The 14994-nt window shown below is 38.1% G+C and overlaps 1 protein-coding gene across 1 annotated transcript in view; it reads left to right on the top strand.

The window, feature by feature from the left end:
• The window catches only part of ERICH3 (glutamate rich 3), a 116106-nt gene that overhangs the window by 17398 nt on the left and 83714 nt on the right, over positions 1-14994 (top strand). Inside the window, exons 6-7 of the mRNA XM_023549646.2 lie at positions 1323-1481; positions 5682-5900. Of these exons, the coding sequence (XP_023405414.2) occupies positions 1323-1481; positions 5682-5900 (378 nt within the window). The remainder of the gene's footprint in view (positions 1-1322; positions 1482-5681; positions 5901-14994) is intronic.

Below are 14994 nucleotides of genomic sequence, written 5' to 3'. Positions count from 1 at the left end.
AAGGTCACTATGAGTTGGGATCGATTCTACAGCAACAGGTTTGGTTGTTGTAGAAAAACTGGGCCCAAAGTCTCAGCTTTCCACTTTTGAAACATTGCTGATCTTCTTACTAAACTTAGAATATTCTTTCAATGCCCTGAAAGGCACAGCTAATGCTCTATACTGACACTTTTGGTATTCTTTGCAGCACATTCTTGATTGGAAAATGCACCAGTCAGGGTCTCAGCAGGAAACAGATGGCTCACACAAAAAGGGTAATTAGGAAGTGTTTAATAAAGAAACTATTTACAAAGATGCAGACTGGGTTAACAAAAATCAAGTATGGATATTAAGCATACTGGAGTCAGCAAAATTGTAAGCCACACCACCTAGGTCTAAGAAGCATGGGAAGGGTTGAATAGTAGAACCAGCAGAGAGTGCTTGTAGCTGTAGAAGAGGGCTTCCTGACAGGAGCTATGGACTTTGGTAGTACAGCCAGAGGCCCAGTTGACTCACCACAACCCTGCTGGGCAGGATCCAGGAGAATAAAGACCCCAATCTCCCTTTCCTCCTGTCCTTTGATTTCCTGCCAGTGCCTCTCATTGGCTGAATCCAACTGGAATCCTGAGATTAGTGTAATCCATAGTTTAATCCAAGGGCCCAGAGCCAGGCAGAGTAGGGAGGAGACTAGATCTAGATGGGCGAACGGAAACTACCCAGCACGGGAAAAACATGCCTTTTTTCACAGTGTCTTCCAAAGTTGCAAGTTACATTTTTTTATTTTTGTTTTCTGAATATTTCAAGGAACAGGTTGGATAAATGGTAATGCCTTACAAACATTCACCTTTCCTCTCTTGTTGGAGTCATATTATCTGCTTTTGCTTCAGCGGTAATCTTAAGGCTTAAAGTACTCATAGTAGAATTTATGTTGAAAACATTGAAACAGAAATGAGTCTGTTCCAATAATATCCCTTTAGATCTCTAAAATAGGAACATTATTCAACTTCATGTTTAATTGAGCACAGGCATTCTCTGCACAGCATAAATTAGGTATTGTCAGTGACTTTACAGTATGAATAAAAATACAAGAACAGAGTAGAGGACATCTCCTTTGTCTGGAATACTTTATAACTGTGACAGTTATGTAGGGGGCTTCAACACCGTATGCTTTAACAAATACTTAGGGTCATCAGGGAATGTATAATGGAAGGACACAATTAAGGTTTAATCTGTTCAGTAAAAAGACACCATTAATTAGGCCATTTGTTGTGTTATTAATTGGTTCTGGAGACATGTCAAGATACTGATTTAAATAAATTTTTTTTTTTTCCTTAATTGTCTAGACAGCCCCTCGACCATACACTGCCCCAGGAAATATGCAGCCTCCAATTCGATTGCAGCCTCTTTCCAGTAATCCTTCAGTAGGAACTGTTCCAAAGATAACTTCGGGGCCCAGATCAAAAACTTCATTGCTGGAAAATGAAGCTCCATTTCCTACTGGGGTAAAAGTTATTTCTTCAAGAGATACCTTTTTATACTTGATTAGAATATTAGGTTATCACAGTTTTTAAGATGCTATATATTTGTTTAATCTACTCAGTGAAATTTATATTGTGTATTTATTAAGCAACTACTATTTTCTTCTGTTTAATTATATTTTACTCAAACTGGAAATCCTGCTCTCTCTGTGTTATTGAACATGAAGAATAAGAAATAGATTTATAAAAATGTAAGGCGATGTCTCATTAATTTGTAGGACTCATTGAAAAACAAAAAGGAAATAGCTTTTATAGCTAGACATGACTTCTATCAGAATAGACTCAGTGTTAACTGCTTCCAAATTATAAATGCATGAAACCTAGAAAATGAAACTTTCCAAAAACAGGTTTGCATTTGCATGCAGACTTACTTTCCCATCAGTTTATGAAATTGCCTCAAGTTTGACTCCTGAGAAGGTTGAACATAGGAGGAGAAGAATGCCCATCTTTTTAAAAAACACTGACTTAATCACACATAGTAGCTTAACTCTGCTTCCGTTTCAAGGCTATGCCTCAGGTAATTTTACTTTAATAGAGCACAGGAAGGAGGTATGTAACCATAAAATATGAGTTACTTAAACAGAGAGCAATAATTAAAACCCATGAGTTACTTAAACAGGGAGCAATAATTAGGACTCAGTAATTAAGGAGGGCTTTGTTTGTAGTTCTAACATAAAGAAGAAACTTTTACCAGCTTAAGAAAGAACCTATGTCGTGAGTATAAATGTCATTATGTTCAAATGGATGAATTTAGTTGCATTCCTTATTAGGAAGCACAAGAAGTATGAAATTGAGATATTTTTATCTGTAACTGACAGGTAACCTTGACACTAAGAAATTAGACAAATAAATTATTGTGTATGACAGTAAAGTATAAATATAATTCTTAAAATAAGTAATATTTTAATCCATTTAATGCACTTTTCAGCTTGCAAAGCACCTTTCAGCTTGCAAAGCACTTTTCACAAGCCTTGTTTCAGTTAATTTAAAATCAGTTTCTCAGAAATAGGAGAAATTAATTGAAAAGTGGTAGAGCTTGGTTTAGGGAAGACTGCTTAGGTTGAGGCTGGAACTTGTTGGGTTGTAAGTCAATTAGGCTGGCACTCTCTAGGATCTGATCTTCATTTTGAGGGTCCAGAGAGTTCCCATTTCAGCCCATATCCAGGAATGAGTGTCCAGCCTGAGAGATTGTCTCAGACTATCTAAACTAACCCTCACAAAAAGCTCATTTTGCCCACTATAATAATCCAAAATGGGGAGCTAAATCAAAATCAAGAATCATATTATTAATTCACAGGGAGATATCAAATGGTCAAAGTTGTAGAAGCAATGTAGTCTCTTCCTGTAGGCAGACCTACACGGGAAGCTAAATCACAATAAGAAGGTTGCCTGGTGAGCATGGAATCAGAACGAGGGGATGTGATGGAATGGAATGTTTAGTGGCATAAGGCTAACATGGCTTCATGCACCCATCTCATCCAAGGAATGGGATTGCCAAGGATACCAGAAAACTCAAAGGTCTTTGGCTGAAATCCTCTGTATCGTTCTGAAATGACTTTCCTTCTAGGACTAGAAATATTCAAAGTTCAATGGGTGGGATTTCCTCTCTCTTAGATAGTACTTGGGTGGACATTTTCTACATTTGCGAAGGTGATTATATATTCTTTATAAAGTTCCTTTGACTGACATACTTACTGTTAGATATATAAATGATATCAATCAGATAATACTCAATTTCTGCTGGCTGGGAAGAGGTTTTTTTTTTTTTTGCTTTTAGGTGATTTTCCAAATCTGCGCAGAAACACTGGGTGGATTTGCTAATTAAGTTCATACAGGGCCTTTTATTATCTGTTTTCAAGTTGTTGGGATGTGGGTGATTGAGGGATAAGCATTTAATTGTAGCCCACATAAGCTGACAAGATTAAGATAAATTTCATGTTAATTTTGACTAGCTAAACTCACTTATTCAATAAATATTTATTGGGCACTTACTATGGACTAGGCATTGCTGTAGGCATTAGGGATACTAACAATCCTAAACTCCTTGGTGAAAAACTATTTAAATCCTTTTCTGTTTACACAAATGATATTTTCAATCAAAATTTAGACTACACATGCCTTTATTTAACCTGCTTTCACTTTTTTGCAACTAAAGTGTTTTAATTGCTGAATAAAATCCTCAAAAATACTACAAGTGGACCAATAAACAACATCATGATGAACAGAGTAAAGATTGAAGTTGTCAAGGATTTCATTTTATTTGGATCCACAATCAACACCCATGGAACCAGCAGTCAAGAAATCAAACGACACATTGCATTGGGCAAATCTGCTGCAAAAGACCTCTTTAAAATGTTATAAGGGAAAGATGTCACCTTGAAGACTAAGGTACACCACACCCAAGCCATGGTGTTTTCAATCGCCTCATATGGGTGGGAAAGCTGAATGCTGAATAAGGAAGACCAAAGAACTGACACCTTTAAATTATGGTGTTGGTGAAAAATGTTGAATATACCATGGAACACCCAAAGAATGAACACATCTGTCTTGGAAGAAGTACAGCCAGAATGCTCTTTAAAGCATTCTGTCCACAGTATGTGAAACATAGAGCTCCTATGTCTCACATACCTTGGACATGTTGTCAGGAGGAATCAGTTCCTGGAGAAAGACATCGTGCTTGGTAAAGTAAAGGGTAGGTGAAAAAGAGGAAGACCCTCAATGAGCTGGACTGACACAGTGGCTGCAACAACGAGCTCAAGCATAACAACAATTGTGAAGATGGTGCAGGACCAGGCAGTTTCATTCTCTTGTGTATAGGATCTCTATGGGTCGGAACAAACTCGATGGCACCTAACAACAACAACAAAAACAAAATGTTTACAGACTTAATTATCTCTCCTAAAAATAACTTTTTATTACTGAACACCTCAAAATAAGGATTAAAGTACCTAAAAATTAATTAGAAATTAAAGAAAATAAAACCCATGTCAAATAAATTCCCCATGCCAAAAAAATGTGTAAAAATGCTCAAAGATGCCTTAAAGTTTGGAAAACTACTTCAGATACAAAAAAATTAATTTTTTTTAATAATTCAGGAGCTAAAATACACCTAAAGTTTTTAATATAATTATTGATTGTACTTTTGGTGGTTTTTAATCATTAAGGTAATGCATGTTGATTAAACATTCAAACAACATGAAGGCATATAAAATGGGAAATAACATCTGCTCAGTATTCTAAATCCCCAGAAGCAGCCCTCAGTGCAAAGCCTTCCAGTCATCTCTGCCTTTATCAAAATACACAGACGAGTTATTTAAAAGAAATGTGTGACCATGCCACATGGACCTTTTCACGTCAGATGAGTAGATCTGCGTTATTCTTTTTAAAGCCTAGCAAGAATTTATTACATGAACAAAGCAAAATTTAGTTAAATATTCTCTTATTTATTGACTTGTAGGATGTTGTATTTTTTGATGGTTCAACCCAATTTGTAATACTTGTGTGGGTATATGTTGTGTGTGTGTGTGTATATATATCCTTGGACATTAATATTAATGTTCTTGTGAATTTATCTATGTAGAATTTTTATTCCAACAAGTAGAATTTCTGGGTTAAAGGGTATGTACCTTACAATTTTGATAAATATTCCAACTTTCCCTCTGTAAACATTATAATAATTTACCCTAAACAGTGTATGAGATTAGCAATTTGTTCACAGCATTGCCACCCTGGATATCCTAGCATTTGGATAGGTGAAATCAGAACGTGAAAAAGTACAACCTTCCCACTGCTAGGTGAGCTCTCCAGCCCTGTTTCAAAGTACAACCCTTCAAGCTTCCTGATATTAAACTCTCGAATTTTACTGGGTCCCCATAGATGTAACAGGTTGTTTAGGGAAAACCCCAAAAGTAATATAAAAAGTCTTATAATAGTATGTTTAGTTTTAAAAATACACTTAAATAAGGTTAGAGATTCATGAAAATTTAAATTGTTGTAGATACTACAATATGCCATTTGAGGCTGACCAAAGTGGAGTGTTTTCATTTTGCCTGTTGATATCAGTTGTGTTTGCATGCAATGTCAATCATAGAGGCTTGGCTTTAATTTTGAGTTAGGTTACTGCTTTTGTTTCTTTGGTTCTTACATCATGAAATGTGATTACAGGGCAAGAAGGCAGTGATGAAGTTCAGAACCCCCATGGACAATTCACGGGGAACAAATCTTTATCAACTTCCGAATATTAACAATTACATGATGCCTATCCGTCCTCCACCTCCTCCCCCAGATGGAAAATTCATGAGGGAAAACAGAGCTGAAACATGGAGAAGGAGAAGATTTCGTCCGACCACTGCTCCAAATGGCTTAGAACCTCTCTTTACCAGGGTGATTATGGAATCAATTTTTTTCTTTCATTGAGTTATTGCTATTAGATTTCTGGAGGTGCTATAAAATAATTCATGGAAATCACATGCAAAATGCCTTGTCTAAAGAAATATAATAGTTAAGAGTTTCATAAATGTAATTGTAAACTTTGGTGAATCTGAAACAAAGGCTTTGAGTATTTCAGTTGACTAACTTAACACATCAAATAATAAAAGATCTAGTAGATCGTATAGCCAAATTTAGTTTGAACTATACCAATTTGCAAATCATCTATTTCTTTTAGTTTTCCTATTCTATCACATGTTGTCTTAACATTTAAAACAACATAAAATACCTTACCGAAGTTTATTTTTAATAATGTATGACAAATAACTATGTAATACTTAGGAAGAAATTCTTTCAATGTTCTTTGAACACTATTGAACTTAGTTTCTCAGAATACTAATAAAGAAAATAGTTCTAAGGCCAGATAGTCTTCATACAGGTACAGGCTGTATATTTTCATACAGATATGGGCCAGTAAGAAGCCAAGAGATCTTTTAGTTTTTATTACGACCAATAGTAATTATATGTAACTTTCATTATTATTAGCAGATAGCTGGGTCAGCAAGTCCCTAACTGAGAATTAGGGAGTAATGAATCAACATTCGTGAAGACTGTACATGCTGGCTCTAAAAAACTGACCTCATTCTCCATGCCCAAAACATCTCATGTCCACGTCTCACTCCCACAGCTGTCTCACCTCTAATTTTCTCAAAAGATTGGGAATATCATCTTTGTGCTTGTTCAAGTTTCCCCTGTTTCAACTTCATTTTCACCATTTCTCTCTTCCTTTGTTACTGTCTGTGAAAGAGCCCTGTATCTATCATCTTTGAAGCTCACCCTTCATGCTGCGTCCTTGATCTTATCTTCTTCCACTGTCCGTGGCACCATGCACTGTCAGCCATTCTCCTCTCCATTTTGGATTTTCATTCTTCCTCTAACATACCCACTCAATATACCCTCTCTGCCTTTCAATATACCCATGCCTTCCATAAAGTAACCAACTACTTTCCTCACATGCCTTAGACATTTGTTTTCCCCTCTCTTGTACTGCAAAGTCTTCTGAGGCCTAACAAACAACCTCAAGCAACCCCGCTTACTAACAAATGTTTATTTCTTCTCCACACCAATGTCTGTTGTTGGCCAGCTGCAATACTAGGACCTAGACTGAAGAACAGCCCCTGTCTGGGGTGTGTTGACCTCACAGGCAACAAAACCATGGAATGGCTTTTAAGGCTTCCACTCAGGAATGGCACATGCCATTTCTACTCAGCCTGACAGCCATGGAGTAGAATGTATCATCCTCTCACAGAGTGGGGCAGTGAATATTTGAAACAACAATAGAATCTACCAAACACACTAACTTACTTTTGAGCTCTTTCCATGCTGGCATTGGTCTTGACTAGCCAATGAACTACTCTCTTGAAGGTCACAGTTGCCAGTTAGTGAAAACAGTGACTTCTCCATCATCCTCAAACCCGTGGTGGAAGCATTTGATTTTTTGATGTTAAAATACATTACTGGAATAAACTCTATCTGGTCACACTTAAAAAAAAAAAATTAAATGTCTCATAAACCATAAGAATGTGTATGTAGAGTTTTAAACAACAATAATTGAGAAAATACTCATGTACATACCACTATGTCTTAACTAGACAGAACGTTACTATCATTCCTGGCCCAACACATCCTCTCACTCCTTCCCAGACTAACTACTATACTGATTTCTGTGTTAACCATGTCCCTGATTCTCTTTAGAGTCCAATCACTTATATGTATAAAAATTTCAGGAGAAGGTCAAATCTAGGACTGTAACGAAATGTTAGTATTTCTAGGAGAAAATAAGGTGAATAAAGTCTTTGGGTCAGAGTCCGGGTTCAGCTTCCTTGATGGTTTTAAGAGCCCCTTTTGGGGAAGTCAGAGAGGCATAGTGGTGAGTGTGTCCTAGGAAACCTAGAGCTCACCAGAATCAGAGATCCTGAATGTCCAGCAAGAACATGTTGAGGGGAGCATGCTTCTGATCTTGGGCATGGAGGAGAGAGCAGCAACTTTTCCATCTTATACCCCTGACAAGTGAAGTGGAAATAAGAATCTAACCAGGCTCCCTGGGCATTGTATCATCAGGTTAGAAAAACAGGGTGGTGCCCTCAGGCATCCTGGTTTGGACAGATCTTAACAAGTCTGTCTCTTGCTTTGCTGGGTTCCAGTCTGAACTGGTCTTTTTTTTTTTAATCTCTGTTCTCTCTTTTTGGAACCCTTACATGCGGGGTGTTGGAACTACTAGAATGATCCTCTAATCATCTTAGATTTCCTCTTCTATTTTCTACTTCTTTGTCCTTTTAATCTACTTTCTGAAAAATGTCTACAATTTTACCTTTCACACCTTCTCAAGCCTTGTGCTGTTGTTGTTAGGCGCCCTTGGGTCGGCTCTGACTCATAGTGACCCTACGCACTACAGAATGAAACACTGCCTGGTCCTGAGCCATCCTTACAATCGTTGTTATGCTTGAGCTTATTGTTGCAGCCACTGTGTCAACCCTTTGAGGGTCTTCCTCTTTTCCGCTGACCCTGTACTCTGCCAAGCATGTGTCCTTCTCCAGGGGCTGATCCCTCCTGACAACATGTCCAAAGTATGTAAGACGCAGCCTTGCCATCCTTGCCTCTAAGGAGAATTCTGGCTGTAGTTCTTCTAAGACAGATTTGTTCATTCTTTTGGCAGTCCATGGTATATTCAATATTCTTTGCCAGCACCACAATTCAAAGGCGTCAACTTCCTTATTCATTGTCCAGCTTCCACATGCGTATGACGCAAATGAAAATACTATGGCTTGGGTCAGGCGCACCTTAGTCTTCAGGGTGACATCTTTGCTCTTCAACACTTTGAAGAGGTCCTTTGCAGCAGATTTACCCAATGCAATGCGTCTTTTGATTTCTTGACTGCTGCTGCCTTGTTTTAATTCTAAGAACTTTAGTGTTTAATGAATGTTACTTTTAAAAGCATCTTATTGATTTTCAGAGAGGCGGATCCAAGATGGTGGAATAGACAGATGCTTCTGGCGAGGCTTCTTTACAGCAAAGACCTGAAAAAACAAGTGAAATGAGCATATTTGTGACAAGCTGGGAGCACTGAGCTCCAAAGACAAGCTTAGAAAACAAACTCAGGGGCAGGAGGAGGAAGAGGTTGGTCAGAAGTGGAGAGGAGTTACCGGACCTGAATTGTGGGGGGACCTTAGGCACTATTCCCAGAGCTGCAGCAGAAGGCTGGTACCAGTGTTCGGCCACAGTTTCCTCAGGGAGGAGCAGCCAGCCACACAACCTACTCACACCTCCCGAACCTGAGAAGAAGGGCACTCTTGGCAAAGGCTAAGTACTTGGGTATATTTTACCGTGACCCCCAACCCCAACCTGGTTCAGCAGCTGAATTCCCTGGGCCTGAGATAGGCACTGTTGAGCCCCTAAAGCCATCCTCCCAGCCTTGGGGAAGGAAAAAATTTGCAATTGGCTCAAGAGATAATTTGCTCCCTCTACTAACCGGGGGAGCTCAGGACAGAAGCGGCTCCTAAACGGTCTGTGGACTCTGAGCACCTTTCCCTTCTGCATGGACCTGTGTGGGCCTATTTTGGGAGAATAGGCCCTTGTTGGCAGACTCCAACCGTATCAGCTGTGCGGTAGAGAGGTGAGTACCTTTGGTTACGAAATCAATAATATTATGTATCAACCCAAGACTAGAACACTGGGCAGAGCAACCAGAAGTCAACCCAGACAGGGAAATCCAAAAAAACAAAGGAAGATTTTATATATATATATATATATAGCTCAAAACAGGGTAACAGCAAGGTTGTTATATAAAAAAGACAAGATTAAAATAATAAAGAGGAACTAAGAAATGTAATCACACACCTTCCATATGGAGAGGAAGATACATCGATACAAAGTAATAAAAGTTAGGTTTAAATTTAGAAAAATAGGGGTAAATAATAAGGTAACCACAAACGAGACAAACTATCCTACTCATCAAGTAAAATACAAGGGAAAAATAGAGACTCAGCAGAAACAAAATCAACAACAACAAATATGAGGAAAGGGCAATATATAAAGATAACCTACTCAGCACGGAAAATTAATCGAGAAAAAGAAACTGTCAACAACACACAGAAAAAGACATTAAAAGGATAGCACTAAATTCATACCTATCCATAATTAGCCTGAATGTAAATGGACTAAATGCACCAATAAAGAGACAGACAGTGGCAGAACGGATTAAAAAACAAGATCCGTCTATATGCTGTCTTCAAGAGAAACATCTTAGACTTAGAGGCACAAATAAACTAAAACTCAAAGGATGGAAAAAAATATACCAAGCAAACAACAAGCAAAAAAGAGCAGGAGTGGCAATATTAATTTCTGACAAAATAGACTTTAAAGTTAAATCCATCAGAAAGGATAAGGAAGGACACTATACAATGATTAAATACACCTTGAAGATATAGCCGTATTAAATATTTATGCACTCAATGACAGGGCTGCAAGATACATAAAACAAACTCTATCAGCATTGAAAAGTGAGATAGACAGCTCCACGATAATAGTAGGAGACTTCAAAACGCCACTTTCGGTGGACAGGACATCCAGACAGAAGCCCAATAAAGACACAGAAGATCTAAATGCCACAATCAACCAACTTGACCTCATAGACATATACAGAACACTCCACTCAACAGCAACGAAGTATATTTTCTTTTCTAGTGCACATGGAACATTCTCTAGAATAGACCACATATTAGGTCATAAAGCAAGCCTTAGCAGAATCTAAAACATTGAAATATTACAAAGCATCTTCTCTGACCATAAGGCCATAAAAGTGGAAATCAATAACAGGAAAAGCAGGGAAAAGAAATCAAACACTTGGGAACTGAACAATACCCTGTTCAAAAAAGACTGCATTACAGAAGACATTAAGGATGGAATAAAGAATTCAGAGAATCCAATGAGAATGAAAACACTTCCTATCAGAACCTTTGGGACACAGCAAAAGCAGTGCTCAGAGGCCAGTTTATATCAATAAATGCACATCCACAAAGAAGAAAGGGCCAAAATCAAAGAAGTATTCCTACGACTTGAACATATAAAAAAAAAAAAAAACAGAGAGCAACAAAAGAAACCCACAGACACCAGAAGAAAACGAATAATAAAAATTAGAGCTGAACTAAATGAAATAGAAACAGAAAAACAATTGAAAGAATTAACAAGACCAAAAGCTGGTTTTTTGGAAAAAATCAACAAAATTGATAAACCTCTGGCCAAACTGACAAAAGAAAAACAGGAGAGAAAGCAAATAACCTGAATAAGAAATGAGACGGGTGATATTACAACAGACCCAACTGAAATTAAAATAATTGTATCAGATTACTATGAAAAATGTACTCTAACAAATTTGAAAACCTAGAAGAAATGGATGAATTCCTAGGAACACAGAACCTACCTAAACTAACACAAACAGAGGTAGAACAACTAAATAGACCCATAACAAAAGAAGAGATTGAAAAGGTAATCAAAAAACTCCCAACAAAAAAAAAAGCACTGCTCCGCAGTGGAATGCAGACCCCCAATTCTCATAAAAAGACCAGACTTAATGGTCTGACTAAGACTAGAAGAATCCCAGCAGTTATGTTCCCCAAACCTTCTGTTGGCCCAGGAGAGGAACCATTCCCAAAGCCAACTCATCAGACATGGATTGGACTGGACAATGGGTTGGAGAGAGATGCTGATGAGGAGTGAGCTACTTGCATCAGGTGGACACGAGACTATATTGGCATTTCCGGTCTGGAGGGGAGATGGGAGGGTAGAGGGGGTTAGAAACTGACAAAATGGTCACGAAAGAAGAGACTGGAAGGAGGGAGCGGGCTGACTCATTAGGGGGAGAGTAAGTGGGAGTATATAGTAAGGTGTATATAAGTTTATATGTGAGAGTCTGACTTGATTTGTAAACTTTCAGTTAAAGCACAATAAAAATTATTTAAAAAAAAAAAAAAAAAAAGAGAGAGAGAGATCAGCTGCTAACCAAAAGGTTAGAAGTTGGAATCTTTGAGGTGCTCCTTGGAAACCCAATACAGCAGTTCTACTCTGTCTTATAGGGTGGCTATGAGTCAGAATCAACTCGACGGCAATGGGTTTTAATGGGTAATGAGATGTTGCATTAATTGTTTAAACTCTTTAATCACTGTTTTGTTATAGTTCATATTAGATGTTATAACTTCTCTAATAGTCATTAAAATGATTTTTAATTAATATTCTGGGGAAAATAGCAAGAGTTATATTTTTAATTCTCTTTGGTCCTTTCCCAGTGAAATTGAAAGAAAGATATTTTCGATCCAAGATGATGATATCCAGGTCCTATGGAAATACGGTGGTGCAGTGGTTAAGAGTTCGACTGCTAACCAAAAGGTCAGCAGTTCAAATCCATCAACTGCTCCTTGGAAATCCTATGGAGCAGTCCTACTCTGCCCTATAGGGTCGCTATCAGCCAGAATTAACTCGACGGCAACGGGTTTGTTTTTTTTTCTGTAGTACATGTGTTATGCTAGAGTCAAAAGTAGTGTGATATATTAGAGTGTGAAGAACTTGAGACCTGACAATTGTGGCACTTACATGTATGATTTTGGACACCAACTTAAGTCTGTGTGAACTCAAGTATCATTTTCCTCACAGAGTTGATGTAATTATACAACAGTATAAATGGATGTGTATTTCTGTATGTGTTTAAAACTCTGAAATACACCAAGCTTTTTTAAACTTTACATTTAGTCTTCCCTGAGTTACAGGTATGTGGACCTAGAACAAATCGTATACTCAGTAGAATTTGTATATATCAAATATTTGTAAAAGGGCTCTCGTGCCCAAATAATCAAATTCCTAAGGCTCGTTACATGACTTCTGTTAGGTTATTTCCTAATGAATTTGTACATACACTTTATTTTAACCTAATTGAAAATCGAACATCTGAAAAGAAAAGAACTACAGAATGTCAGAGTTGGAAGACACCTCTGAAGTTGTCAAGGTCTATCTTCTACCTAATGCAGAGAGGTCCTATGTATTCAGACGCTTGGTTTTCCATCCTCTTCTTGACAAGGAGCTCGGCATTCTGTAAAATAGCTCATTCCATTTCTGAGTCTACTTGGTAGCTTTTGCAAAGCTAAAAAAATCTCAGCTCAAGTCCCCTTCCCTGGAACATTAATCCCTTGTGCTTAGTTAGATACCAAGTTCAGGACAGGATAAAAGGGATGACTGGGGTTTCCATAAGGCTTGCCTCAGTGAGTTAGAGAAATTCATTTGTTTATTCAACAAATATTATTTGAGTTTGTGAATGCTTCGAAGGCCAACGTAGCAGGGGCAGGGGTCTGGGAACCATGGTTTCAGGGGACATCTAAGTTAATTGGCATAATAAAATCTATTAAGAAAACATTCTGCATCCCACTTTGAAGAGTGGCATCTGGGGTCTTAAACACTAGCAAGTAGCCATTTAAGATGCATCAATTGGTCTCAACCCACCTGGATCAAAGGAGAATGAAGAACACCAAGGACACAAGGCAATTACGAGCTCAAGAGACAGAAAGGGGCACATGAACCAGAGACTACATCATCCTGAGACCAGAAGAACTAGATGGTGCCCGGCTACAACCAATGACTGCCCTGACAGGGAACAAAACTGAGAACCCCTGAGGGAGCAGGAGAGCAGTGGGATGGAGACCCTAAATTCTCATAAAAATACCAGACTTAATGGTCTGACTGAGACTAGAAGTACCCTGGTGGTCATGGCCCCCAGACCTTCTGTTGGCCCAGGACAGGAACCATTCCTAAAGCCAACTCTTCAGACATGGATTGGACTGGACAATGGGTTGGAGAGGGATGCTGGTGAGGAATGAGCTTCTTGGATCAGGTGGACACTTGAGACTATGTTGGCATCTCCTGTCTGGATGGTAGATGAGAGGGTAGAGGGGGTTAGAAGCTGGCGAAATGGACACAAAAAGAGAGAGTGGAGGGAGAGAGTGGGCTGTCTAATTAGGGGGAGAGTAATTGGGAGTGTATAGCAAGGTGTGTATGGGTTTTTATGTGAGAGACTGACTTGATTTGTAAACTTTCACTTAAAGAACAATAAAATTCTTTAAAAAAAAAAAAAAAAGGGCAGGAAAAAAAAAAGCCCTGTTCTAGCCAGCTTCACTGCAGAGTTCTACCAAACTTTCAGAGAAGAGTTAACACCACTACTACTAAAGGTATTTCAGAGCATAGAAAAGGATGGAATACTACCAAACTCATTCTATGAAGCCACCATATCCCTGATACCAAGGCCAGGTAAAGACATCACCCCCCTCCACTGCCATCAAGAAAAGAAAATTATAGACCTATATCCCTCATGAATGTAGATGCAAAAATCCTTAACAAAATTCTAGCCAATAGAATTCAACAGCATATCAAAAAATAATAATAATTCACCATGACCAAGTGGGATTCATACCAGGTATGCAGGCATGGTTCAACATTAGAAAAACAGTTAATGTAATCCACCACATAAATAAAACAAAAAACAAGAATCACATGATCTTATCAATTAATGCAGAAAAGGCATTTGACAAAGTTCAACACTCATTCATGATAAAAACTCTCAGCAAAATAGGAATAGAAGGAAAATTCCTCAACATAATAAAGGACATTTATACAAAGCCAACAGCCAACATCACACTAAATGGAGAGAGCCTGAAAGCATTCCCATTGAGATCAGAAATCAGACAAGGATGCCCTTTATCACCGCTCTTACTCAACATTGTGTTGGAGGTCCTAGCCAGAGCAATTAGGCTGGATAAAGAAATAAAGAGCATCCTTTATTAATAAAGATTGGCAAGGAAGAAATAAAAGTATCTATTTGCAGATGACATGATCTTATACACAGAAAACCCTAAGGAATCCTCAAGAAAACTCCTGAAACTAATAGAAGAGTTCAGCAGACTATCAGGATACAATGTAACCATACAAAAATCAGTTGGATTCCTCTACCCCA

The sequence above is a fragment of the Loxodonta africana genome, chromosome 3, assembly GCF_030014295.1.
Source record: "Loxodonta africana isolate mLoxAfr1 chromosome 3, mLoxAfr1.hap2, whole genome shotgun sequence".
In the NCBI taxonomy this organism is placed as follows: Eukaryota; Metazoa; Chordata; class Mammalia; order Proboscidea; family Elephantidae; genus Loxodonta; species Loxodonta africana.
This window is presented reverse-complemented; position numbering and strand designations above follow the sequence as displayed.